Here is a 13,331-nt window from a genome sequence, read left to right as displayed (position 1 = left end):
ACACAAAAGGTGTACAATCTTGCAGCAATTTTCAAAAGAAAGAATTCCACAAAAACAAAATCCAAAATGCTGCATAAACAAACCTATTTTAACATCTATCAAAATATGCAGTATTTTTTCTATGCTGTTTAAAAAAAAAAAAAAAAGTACAGACAAGTTGAGAAAAGAAGGAGCTGAAAACAGACCAGACTGCAATACTAAAGATTTAAAACTGCTGCTGCAAACTTGAGGGAGACAGAGGGCATACAGGAAGCATTACAAATAAAAGCATGGCTAACGTGAATTATAGTTTGATAGCAAGGATCCATGAAAGCTTTAAAAGGAAAGAAGGATTAGCATTCTCAGTTTTGACATTCTAGGAAAGAAATTCGCCAAGAAGATCAAACATTAAATTTTAATCTCCCAGTTCCTTTCAGTGAGAAAATAAAGCAGCCGCAACAAATTGGATTTACTCTACTTACGCAGTTGAGGAATTCCGTTTCTTAAAAAAAAAAAAAAAAAAAAGTCTTACAAGAGAACTATCTGAAAACGAAGGTAGGAGTGCTAAAGCACTGATGCCCCTATTTCTCCAGATGATTTAGTTTTTGAGGGAGGATTACAAAGCCAGGCAACCCACATTTAAAGTTTTACTCACAAGAAGACACAAAACATGGGCTAAATGTTAAAGCCTTTGCTCAGACCCTTCTGCTTCTGTTTCCTTGGACAAGGTTTTCTCTGCTTTGTCCCTGACAGCACAGTTACAGCCTACATCCTCTACAACTTTGTGCCTTCATCTGTGACCCTCTCCTGCCTGCTCTCAGGCAGAATATTTGTGGCAACACTCTGAAGGCTCTAGACCATCTACAAACAGAATCTTGACAAAGCAAGGAAGAGCACAGATACTATTTTCATTAGCAAGTTTTTTTAACCAAATGGGGCACGACCAATCTTTGGAAAGAAATCATCTTTGCTACAAAGAATATAGTAAATCTTCCTTTAAATAGTTCATAATAGAACTGATACGACATGGTGTATTTGAAACAGAGAAGTTCATTTTGCCTGGACATAAAAATTGAATTTACTCTGGCATGCTGCTCTCACAGAACTATTGTGGCTAATGTTCAGGTGCTGCTGAGAATGAGCTGATGGACTTCTCTGACAGGCAGGATGCATTAGCCTGAGCTCAATGCAGTGCTAACATAGGGAAAGATAGGTGTGTGGACAGAGTACTCCAACAGTAAATGCCTGGAAAACAGTGAAGCATAAGTGACCGTCTGCATAAAACTCAGGAGTGGAAACATACACAGAACATTTACTGTAATTAAAGAGTGTCCCTGGTGCAAAGAGTCTCTCAGGGCTGCAACTAAACTGTCATTTCCTGGCTTTACAAAGAGATTTGTATTATCCAGATAGGAACTGCAGTATTGCTGGATGTATCAGACAGCTATATTAAAATATTAAGAATGAAGGCACTGTTTGGGCCTTGAAAAGACTGACCAATTCTGAAGTAACAGCCAGACAAATTAAATAAATCTAGCTTTAAGATTTGCTAAAATGTACAAAAAATTCTTAATTATACAGACAAGCTTAATACAATATAAGACATGAGTGCCCTTACAATTTAATTTGAGTCTTATTTGTGCCATAACCAAAGGCAGAATTCCAAACACAGAAGAGTTTTCTTGACTTTCCTTCCTTCCACATGCTCCTCCATGAAACACCAGAAGGGGTGTTTTGGGACAGGGATATAGGAAGAAACAGCAGAGGGAGATAAAAACCAGAACAGTATAAAATATAGCATAGACACTGAATCTAAGAAATGCATTTTCAATACACGTGATAAATTAACAAAAATAAAAGTTAAAATATTGCAACAGTTGGGACAATGGGGCTGTACCATCTTACACCAGGCACACCAGTCTGAAAACTTGAAAAATACCTCAGGAGGAAACCTGTGTTGGTAAACATGCAAATCACTATTGTAATCCCAACAAAGATCACAGCAGAAGAATAAAAAAAAGTAAAGCATTTTGAGGGTTTTTTATCTTTGTATACAATGCATTCCTTTTCCCTTATCACTTTATACAGATATGTTAAAGTGATTAGCTTTTATAACATCAGTGAGTCACTATGCAGGAGATGAGTCACTATTCAGGAAATCGATGGAATCTCTCTTGTAATCATACATCAATATTTAACATACATAAATATCAATTTCAGATGAACTTTAAAGTGACAAAGGTCAGCAGTTTGCCTTGGCCACACAGGTAGCGTGTAAGCAAAAAGACTAAGAATCACCCTAAGGGGGGAAAAAGCCTGTTTAAGCTAAGATAAAGAGTTTTAATGCAAGGATGCTGTGGGCAAACAGTTCCAGATTTTGCCGAGCCTCTTCTTTGACTGAGCTAACTAGTCCTTCAAGGCAGTAGTTTCGAAAGTGGGGCATGTAAGACCCCACTTTGGGGCACATGAAAAAATACTTTTTGTACTGTTAATAAATGAAAAAAAAAACATTAAAAAATAGTGTTTATTTCATCTTTATCTCATGCTTTTTAATTTATATTTTTGTGTATGTTTTATAATGTATATAGTATTTTGGTACAGTAGTACATGTACATAATTGATAAATAAATAAACCCATATTAGGGTGGTGTGCTAAGATTTTTTTTACTGATGGGGCACGCAAACAAATGTCTCTCTGCACCAAAAGATATTCAACACTTCTCTGCAGGATCTCAAGAGCAGGAAGAAATGGCTGCCTCTGAATTTTGAATACTCCAGGATACAGTTCCTTGATGATTTGTGATCCTTCTCCCATCACATTTTGAATGTTATGGAATTCAAACTGTTTTCTTCAGTTAGATACGCCATGGATCACAGGCTTCTCTTCGCTGTCCTCCTGTGAGGTGTTATTGTTAAGCACTTAAGAACTGTTAATTTTAAGCACTTCAAGGCCTTAAGAACTGCCCCACCCTCACTGTAAAAATATGCTATTTCTACAGAAAAGTGGGGCCAAAAGAGAACACTCTAATATTCAACTACAACAAGTCCCAGGCAAAAACATACCCCAGTGACGGCAAACACTTCTGAAGAAAGCAAATGAAAGCCAGAATATGCCTCATTATTATTACAATTGACACATATCACTTAGCAACCATTTCATCTAGAAATGCTGAAAGCGTGGTAAAAAAGCAAGCTGTTCTTAACAGAAGAGAATGGTTCCAGTTGGAAGGGACTTAAAATGATCATCTAGTTCAACTGCCTGATCACTTCAGGGCTGATCAAAAGTTAAAGCGTAGTATTAAGGACATCATCCAAATGCCTCTTAAACACTGACAGGCTTGGGGCATCAATCCCCTCTCTAGAAAGCCTGTTCCAGTGTTTGACCACCCTCTTGGTACAGAAATGTTTCCTAATATCTAGTTTGAGCTTTCTTCTTGTTCAGCTGTGCATTAGTTTAAACATGTCAGACTGATGATCGGGTGGTCTACTGCAGTTTCGCTTTTCTAACTTGATTTGCCATCAGACACCTGCCAGCAAAGTGAGATGTCCAATCCCCAGATGGGTAGGCATATTACTAAGAAATCCAATTAAGTTGAGACACAAAAATGTTACTCTTTTGTGAATAACTAATTTGATAAATTTTCAGCTTCACTATTTTCCAGTTATTGGTATTCATGAGATCCATGAAATGGCTCTTAACTAAATAGTTTGCATACTCAAGTGTGTGAGACAAAGTTAACAATACTGAAAATTTTAAACCATTCAGTTTTGCATAGCAGCTGTAAAATAAAAATCACTTCCAAGATTCTCCAATCTCCTATCTCCATATTTATTTAATGCTTTATAGCAAACTGGCTTATTAAATGTGAATATGGAAAAGTTTTTCTGTAGGTAATCTAATTTATAACTTGAAGGCCTTGTTGATCACTAGTGTTACCTGGTTTCCAAGTCAGCAACAATAACAACCTATAACGCTGGCAGGGGCAGGGGGGGCAGGCATAAACATAGGCTCAGATTCTGCCCAAATACATTGAGAATATATGTAAAACATTTTGACTTGTGTGCCTGTGAAATACCATTTTGGAAGCATGAACAAATCTTACTCAACAGAAATTTGAAGTGGTAGAACTTGCTACCTTAATAACAACAACCAGTAGAATAGAAAAGCATCATTAAAAAGAAAATATGGACTATTTATTTATAATAGTTTCCATTACACAGCAAATGATTCTGAATCAGATTTCAAAGTGTTTTATAAACAGTAACGTAATATGTCTCGGGCAGAATTACAATCCCAAACTTGCTCTGAGCTGCTGGTAAAGAGTTAAAAAAAAAAAAGATTACACCATACATTCACTCTTTCAAAATGCTATTAATGGTAGGGGAGCAAAACACTAAGATTAAGAATTACATGAACACCATTCTAAAATGGCTGGACCGGGAAAAGCAATTGGCCAAAACTCATGCCTCATTACAGACACATTAGTAATACAACATATTCTGCTGCCAGGTCATCCTTGGTCGGAATAAAAAAGAAAAAAAAGAAGGAAAAACCAAGTATGAATTATTACAAGATGTTAATTATGACTGCTGTTCACCATCAGAAACCTGCTAGGAATATTTCTTGCCTTCCCTCTACCCAATAAGGAACCATAAGTTCCTAACACACTTTAAGAAGGCACGCTACATTTACAGCAAAAACAATGCAAAACTATACCTCTGTCTCCAAATATCTAGTGTAGTCCAGGCTCCTGACTGTAGTGTCTCATAAACAGCTATACATGAACACACTGTCAAGATACAACAGAAACTGCTCCACAATTTGAGCCTTTACATAACAAAGCCAGTAAACAAAAAATCAAACCCCAAAGACTGAGATCTTTAGAACAGTCTGATTGCGTATATCTCAGCTAAAAATTCCCCCCCCCCCCAATAATCAGGGAAGCCAAAGAAGTATAACATGAATCATTAGCTGTATCAGTAAGTTCAGAAAAGAACTCATGAACAAGTATCTCTCAGAAGCTTACAGGCAATCAGAAAAAGAAATAATAAAACCAAAAAGACTCAGAAAAATATCTTTTTTCTTCCTCAACTTTGAAATTGGCATAAATAAAATGCAAATGTTGCATTCCTGAGGATTTTCATAAAATCCATTTCAAGCACTGGCAATAAAATGTTCTACCACAAAACAGAGAGGGGAAGGGAAAAAAAACAACCGAACCAACAACCAAAAGAACCCACCACCCCCAAAACCAAGCTTTGTTTATAAGCTAGAAGTACTTTTTACTGCATAGAAAAGACTCTTTGAGTGGTGTCTCTGGGAGACATCAGTCAGAGAGAACCAAAGTACCCCAAAGCCATCTTTATATTCATTTCATCCTGGATTGTTTCAAAGGCCACATATGACTGAATTCCATTTTACTTCAGGGTTCAGACACATGCAGATTACTCCACATATAAGGTAAAATAATTTATCTTACATTTGTTATGAACAGAACGCATACTATAGCAGTCTTGTAGCAATTCATCACCACACAGCGAGTCCTCCATCTATCTGGGTCTTTAAACATTACCAGGGAGCGTCTCTGCAAAAGGACAGTAGTACTTCTCTAACCAACAGACAGGGCTGGGAGGATAAACTACCTAATGATAATAAGATACTTGATTACTTAGCATATTAGGAATCACATGTTCTATTAAAAAATTAAGCCTTTTCCTATTGTTTTAACATTTTGCCTTGCATTGAAGAAAGGGCGAGTAGCAAACTATTTCATCAGTTTGAATATTTTTAGGACTACCAGATGAAATTCTACTGTGTCTGAACCCCACACAAAAAAAATAGAATCTATACAAAGAAAATAATATTTCTTTATCCTCTTTTGCCTAACATCTTAAAAACAGTGTTCAAAAGGAATCTGTCTCCAATATACTTTTTTTTTTTTTAAGGGTAGCCTTAAAGCTGGAAGTAATAAAATATAAAGAACATTTTATAAAAATGTGTTAAAAATTTAAGAAAGTTTACTGTAAGCTATTTCAGATGTAAAAAAAAAAAAAAGTCAGGATTATTCTTTCTTACACCACTCCAGTTATCTGGGGAGCCATTTCTGAATATAAGACTTGTCGGGGGGGTGAGGGGGGAAAGCTAAAAATACATCAATTTCTATAAGAAGTTTGACTCTTTTTCACAGAACCAGAAGTTTTTTGTATTGTATAGTTAAATAAGTTAAATAAATTAAGTGATACTGCTCTAACAACATTTCTCCATTATACTAACTTACAACTGGTCTTGCAGTTCCACAATGATATATTCCAGCTGTTCCTTCTCCATTTTATGGGCTAGATCCATATCTTCAATTCTTTGTAATAGCAGTTTATTCTGTGAGACAGATTCAGATAGCTGGTTTTCTCTGAGCCGTACCAATTCTTCAAGGTAACCCTGGAAATGTAAGTGTTAGAAAGCCTTAAAGAACACACTATCAAAAAAATTTCATTATGTATGTTCACATATTTCTGGTTTAAGATGCACACAGTTCTCCTTTGGTTTTGTTGTAGGGTTTTGTTATTTTTTTATTTTTAAACAAACTGGTAAACTGACTTGCGATTACTATGATGTTTCCTAATAGATACCAAGAAAATTATGTACTTATTTATATTCCTGTGGAGGAACAGAATAATGGATGAAACAATGAGACAGAAATGCCACCAGCATGAAACACTAACTCATTTTTCAAAAACAACATAGAACAGTCACTGGTATAAGAAAAAGATCTGAACTCAACAACTTGACAGATGCAGGATGTTAGATATTGCCTAAGAAGGACAAGAGTAGAATGAGTCTATATGGATCTGTATAGTTAATGAAAGGGATCCAGAATGATTATATAAAAAAAATCCAACATTATTTTAAAGTTTTTTTCTTAAAACTGCAATATCACATCCCACATTAAGATCACAAAGAAGAAAGTTATTGAAATAAATATTCACCTACAGTAAAGCATAAGGTAGGACAACTGGTGAAGGTCACTTCTTTCAGTAACATTGGACGTGTACAGCTGGAAGGTGCATGTGCATTTATGTCATTGTTTTCCCAGCTGATACGATAAAATGTATGGGGCAACACTAATCACACTCCAACTACTTAGTCATTTACAAAAATCCACAATGTGAGTATTTAACAGCAGCTGTGATTATGTTCACAAATTACACGTCCGGTTAAAATAGTAAGGAGCTATTTCTTTTTCTTCTTCAAGCAGACTCCCTACATGTCAGATACTTGTAACTTCTAATGAATTCTTAGTTAGAGCTGTATACAAGAAATCTATACCGCATAAAACTTCGCACATTGCTTGAAGCCTGTGGAAAAATGCATAATTCTTTCATAGGTGCCCACCTTAAAAAAAAAACAAAAACAAACCAACATGAAAAAGCTAGTTTTCATAGGCATAGAACAGGCGTAGTCCTGGTGAGTAAGAAAACAGGTTTCAAGTCCAAGGGAGGTGATTCTGCGCCTCTGCTCTTGTGAGACCCCACCTGGAGTACTGCGTCCAGCTCTGGAGTCCCCAACATAAGAAGGACATGGACCTGCTGGAGCATGTCCAGAGGAGAGCCACGAGGATGATCCAAGGGCTGGAGCACCTCTCCTATGAGGGGAGGCTGAAAGAGTTGGGGCTGTTCAGCCTGGAGAAGAGAAGGCTCCGGGGAGATCTTATTGCGGCCTTCCAGTACCTAAAGGGGGCCTACAGGAGAGCTGGGGAAGGACTTTTTACCAGGGCATGTAGTGATAGGACGAGGGGGAATGGTAGTTCATTAAGACAATGCGACAAGGAATAATGTGACTCACTAAAATACCATGAGTTGTTTTTTCCCCATCTTCTTTTCTCCCCCCAGTGTCCTGCTGAGGGGGAGAGTGATAGAGTGGCTTGGTGGACACCTGGTGCCCAGCCAAGGTGAGCCCACCACTTTTTTTGTTGTTTGTTTTTGTGTTGTTGTTGTTTTTTAAATGGACACTGGAACAGGTCCTCCAGACAGGCTGAGGAGTGTGCATCCTTGAGATATTCACAGCCTGACTGAACAAGGCCCTGAGCAACCCACTCTAGTCTACCTTGTTTTGAGCAGCAGAGTTGGACCAGACACTCTCCAGAGGTGCCATCTGACCACAACTATTCTGTGATTCTATGATTACACACAGTTCAATCTGCTGGATATATTTATATTTGATAGGAATTCATTTTAGTCTCAGTACAAGTTCCAAGGAATCTTGAGAGCTTTTCAGTATGCCTAGATCTGGCCCAACAAATGTTACTGTTATTTTGACTGTTAAGGTACTAAGTAGTGCTTTGAAAGTACTAAATGATGCATTAGGACATACACAAATTTCCTGCCTCCCAGAAACATCAAACAAACATTTTACAGAAAGATTTTAGATATGAAGCATCAGTATCAGAAACAGAATACTATGAATAGTAAATACCTCTACCTATAATGACATGGAGATGCATCATCCCACCAGTGAAAGCATCTAAAACTCCAGTATAAACAGTACACAAAGTATTTAGGAATTTACAACACAAAAGTGAACAGTTTACACCATTCCAAAATAGGGAAGAGATAACTTCCACATAAGTAACAAATATGTAAACTATGACTCATTAATTTGGACAAGACACAACTTGGAAAAGACAAACTCATATTTCCAGAGTGGCCTGGAGAAGGCAGGAAGAAAGCAACTGTTCGTCGTTTTTTAAAATACAAGAGCTAGGCACCATGAAACAAAGCTGGTAGGAGCCAGATTCAAAAGACAGAAAAGGCTTTTCACACAACAGATGGTAGATACGCAGAATGCTTTGCCAAAAAAATGATTTGGATGCTAAAAATTGACATGGGGTCAAGGGGATATTTGACAAGCATTTGGAAGAGAGATCCATCACGGGTTACTTAACAGACAAACCTTATCAGCTTCAGGAAGTCCTTAAGCTGATATGCGTTGCCCAAGAAAGTATTAGAGGAAAAACAGTGCATATACATTTGCTTTGTTTTTATTCTTCCCTCCACACCTACTTTGGGCAGGCATCCAAGATAGGATAGTAGGATAACCAAGGATTCTTGGTCTAAACCAGCATAGCATTGTTGATCCAAGAAAGCAACACTAGGCCTAATTTACCTTGCTAAAATAATACCTGACCCTATCCTACCATTCAAACAACTCAGAAGATACAGATACCTTTATCTTAGCTGAAATCCAATCGCTTGTCATATTGTGACCCAGGTAAACTCCTTTCACCTGTGCTATTAAAGATTGCACATACTTAGGAGGCACAAAAGGAATTTGTCATTGTTTGCGCAAAAGTGAATGACAATAGAGCAAAATAAGGATCTATCAGACTCACTATATCAGTTAATAAAAATACATTAATTTAAACTTGGTCTTCTTGTCACAAACATCCAGTTTTTCCAACACACAGAATGTCAGAAAGTCCCTTTGTTTGAAAGAAAACACTCTTTCTGATTAACTGGTACCTACTGCACTGCGTGTGGAAGTTGATTGTTACTGCAACTTACTGCCATGAAAAAGGTCCCAGAAAGGGAAGGAGAAAAACACTCAGGAAAGGAGCTCTATTCCATAGTCAATCTAACCTCTCAATGGTCATCTGTTCAAGTAATAATAGAACAGACATAGCATAGTTGAAGTGAATTAAATAAATTTTTGGCAGGCACATGCCAAATGAAAATTAGACAATGGAAAACTAACTGTGGGGAAAAAGCTGCAATTTTGCTGCTGCAATTGTCAATTGGCATTCTAAAGGAGGACCATTAGGAAAGTGTCAACAGCTGTCAGAGTAGCTATCATTTTGAAAATTGTATTAAATGCATCAAAGTTTTCAAAAAGTTATCATAAAACTGACCTGAATTCACCCCTGCCTTAGTTAACTATAGAAGTTGTCAGTTCATTAAGAGAATGCGACAAGGAATAATGTGACTCACTAAAATAGTAATGCTCAAAAATTTGAAATACTCAGTATCAGATCAGTGAATAACTTCCCATGGAATAGAAATGTTTCTGGATCTTAGATTTGTGAATAAACCAAAGCCTCCATTTGCTGCTACAGCCACTGAAGATCTTTGTGCTTTTATAGACCTAAAGCTATGTAGTGATTCTGGCTAGTGGATTTGGACACCATGTTTTGATATTGTTTCTATAGATGTCTGTCAGAACTTTGATGGGGTATCCTTGGAAATGGACCACATGGATATAACAAAGAAAAATAAACATCCACCTATTTTGTTCTCTTCAGTGCTTCTCCAGAACTGATGACACTTTCCTCATTAAACGCCAAAATATTTTACAATCTTCAGAGAGGGGTGGGGAAGAGCAGAGTTCAAAACAATCCTATGTTTTTGTCTCAACACCAGGATGAAATCCTGTCTTGAATACGTTCCTGAGCTTCAAGGACTGTTGGGGTGGGGAAGAAAAGGTTTTCATTTTGTTTATGTATTTGAAGAGAGTCATTTTGAATGGCACATTTTGGTTTACAAAAGCAGGGAAAATGTCCTCTGTACCAGACTGCGTCTCGAGGAACACAAGTTCTTTCCTTATGGAAAGTGATACCACACTAGCTGAGAAGATTGTACCAGCAACCTGAATGCCAGCATTTAAGATCATATTTCAGAAATGAGAAGTCTAAGGGACCAAAACCAGGAAAAAAAAAATTGTATGTAGATATAAGAGGTATTTTAAAAAAAAAAAATACATCAACCCACTGTTACTTAGAAAAACTTTAACTAGGTTCTCTCACATGCATTAAAGTAAACCAAGTTTGATTCTACTTATTCTGTAATAAGACTGGCATTTAACAATCCATAGCTACATTTACCCTAACAAATTGACATAGCCAGGACTCCTTCTCCGGTATATTTTCTCAGTCTGGCTATATCTATACTAAAACTCAAGTTCCAAAGGACCATGTCTGAAGTCATAGTGGTTATTTGGAATGATCACTGACAAACACTAATTCACAAATGATGACCTGAAAAAATCTGGGGCAGTCTAGTTGTCTCAGGCCCAAAACCATGCCAACAACCATTCTTAGAATTTAAATACATATGTGACTGAATTGGTACCAGGACCTGGGCCACAGTGAATGTACTGAGTCCCAACTGTCAGAAGATCCATTCTCGATCCCATCTGACGCTCTCTTTTTTCAGTTTTTAAATCTTTTTTCTTCTCAGTACAGGAAAAACTAGAAAGGCAGAGAGATAATCTTGTGATTCTAATGCCCTAAACTAAGGGAAGTAATTTCACCTCCAAGCACCCTTATGTAGTTCCAGACTTTCATACGGTTTACTGTATACAGAGTTTCATCAAAATCAAATTCTGAAACTAGGAAAAAAGAGTAGTACAAATACTAATAAAGCTCTTAAAAAACATTAACAGTTTGTCTTCCACTTTTCTTCCCTTTCATTTTCCCTGACCTCTCCTTTCTTTTCCTGGGCACTATTTCTTCTCCTTCTCTCTGCCACTAGCTAATACACATTGCTGTTTCTGTAGTTGTAATATACTGTTATTAAAAACTGACAAGCACTTTGCTTTTAAAAATACTACTACTAATAATATGCCACCTAAATTATTAAGATCAATTACACACTTTTTCCCCCCCTTTCCCATTCTAGCTTGAAGCAGGTCTTAAAACTATGTATTTTCTAAAACTCCATCTCAGTATCACCAAGAAGATAGTTCTGCTTTTCATTCCTAGATGGATTACTTTGCCCATTATTTTTGTTTACTGTAAGATTAAGTGTTAAATATAAGATCACTATCATTATAAAAGCCTTCAACTGGCAGTCTACCTACATCAATAAAATTCTGTGGCCTCTAAGAGTAAAATCATGTCTACATTTGTGTTCACTTCAAGCTCACAACCTAACAAATTCAGAGATACACTGCCTGTAACTCTGAGACTGGAAAAAGGAGCCAAAGCTTCTACATTACACTGTGAAATCTAATCTCTGAATTATTACTATTCCCTTCCCCCTCTCTCCAAACCTCTTTTCCCCTCAAATCAATGAGCAAAGATACTTAAATACTCTGAGGATCGTAAAATTTAAAATTATTTACATGACATTAAATAATATTTTATATATTTTTTCTGCCTTTACTTAAATGGATATGTCACCAGTTGGCTGGTGATGAGCTTTGGCTCCATCACCCACCCCCACCCCCCCAAAACTAATAATTTACCTTCTGTTCCAATGCAAGCCGGTACTTCTGTTCTACCCTCTTGCATTTGTTGTACCAACTGTTTTCATCTGTGATGAAAGGAGGACCAGTGTTCTCGGGAGTGCTGCCTTCACTGCCACTACTGCCCAGTGTTCTTAGCTCTTCTTCATCACTGCTGATGCTGTCAGAACTGAAGGATCATATTTATTAACCAAGTTAAAAGCTATGTTTGTTAAAATGCAAATTCCCCTTGAAATTAAAAGAACCACAGTTCTTAAAGATATCTAAAGCTCTGTAAACCAAAAAGAACTGAAGTACTGGGATAGGATAGCTTATCAAATACAACCTATATTTCAAGCTTTTATTTGTATAGTCACCTAAAGAACGGGTAAAGATTTGCTTGTGATCTTAGGTAAGTCAGACAACTGTATGTGGGATACTCTTCTGGAATACAAAGGGCCAATTTATTACAATATGCTATTTAAGGAAGTGGTGACTTAATCGTTTCTTCACAAATTCAGGGCAGAGAGTAGTATCTGAAAATAAATTGTATTTGTTTCTAAAAATGCAGAAAAATAAAAAAGTGATTGTCATTATGTTAAATCATGATAAATTTAAATAAGAATGTATCATGGTTATAGCGAAGACCACATGCCTGTTATTTCACAGAACATAAGTATCTCCCTACATAGCATGCAGATTCATTGTTAAAGTATCTCCATATCATCCAGAATCAATGTACGCCAGACAATTCAGACATCTGTCTCAAAGACAAGAATTTTAATTTATCCCAATACCCATTTGAAATCTTCCCTTACAACTATGCTTTCCACTACATTAACAGCATTTACTAGATTTTTAAGTAGTGATTCCTGTGACCCCATGATCCTGCCATGATGCAAATTCTGCTTTAATGGAAACATGCAATTTGTCATTAATGTGTAAATTAATAAGAACTTAAAGAGAATAACTAGGATGTTTCACGCGCAGTTGTACATCTTCAAGACTACTCCTAACTCTCAACCACTTTCTTCATTTTGGCAAACCTAACAATAGAAAATATCCCGTTAACTTCCATGCTTTTTGGAGAGTCCAAATTACTATCTGATCTGTTTATAGTGATAATTCTTTTTATTAT

The 13,331-nt window shown here is 36.7% G+C and overlaps 1 protein-coding gene across 1 annotated transcript in view; it reads right to left on the bottom strand.

Moving 5' to 3' along the window:
• RUNDC3B (RUN domain containing 3B) overlaps positions 1-13,331 on the bottom strand; it is a 54,746-nt gene that overhangs the window by 13,977 nt on the left and 27,438 nt on the right. The window contains exons 7-8 of the mRNA XM_082479289.1: positions 12,215-12,383; positions 6,258-6,415 (exon numbers count right to left, since the gene is read on the bottom strand). Coding sequence (XP_082335415.1) covers positions 6,258-6,415; positions 12,215-12,383 — 327 coding nt within the window. The remainder of the gene's footprint in view (positions 1-6,257; positions 6,416-12,214; positions 12,384-13,331) is intronic.

The sequence above is a fragment of the Vanellus vanellus genome (genome assembly GCF_965231255.1).
Source record: "Vanellus vanellus genome assembly, chromosome: 2".
Lineage (NCBI taxonomy): Eukaryota > Metazoa > Chordata > Aves > Charadriiformes > Charadriidae > Vanellus > Vanellus vanellus.
This window is presented reverse-complemented; position numbering and strand designations above follow the sequence as displayed.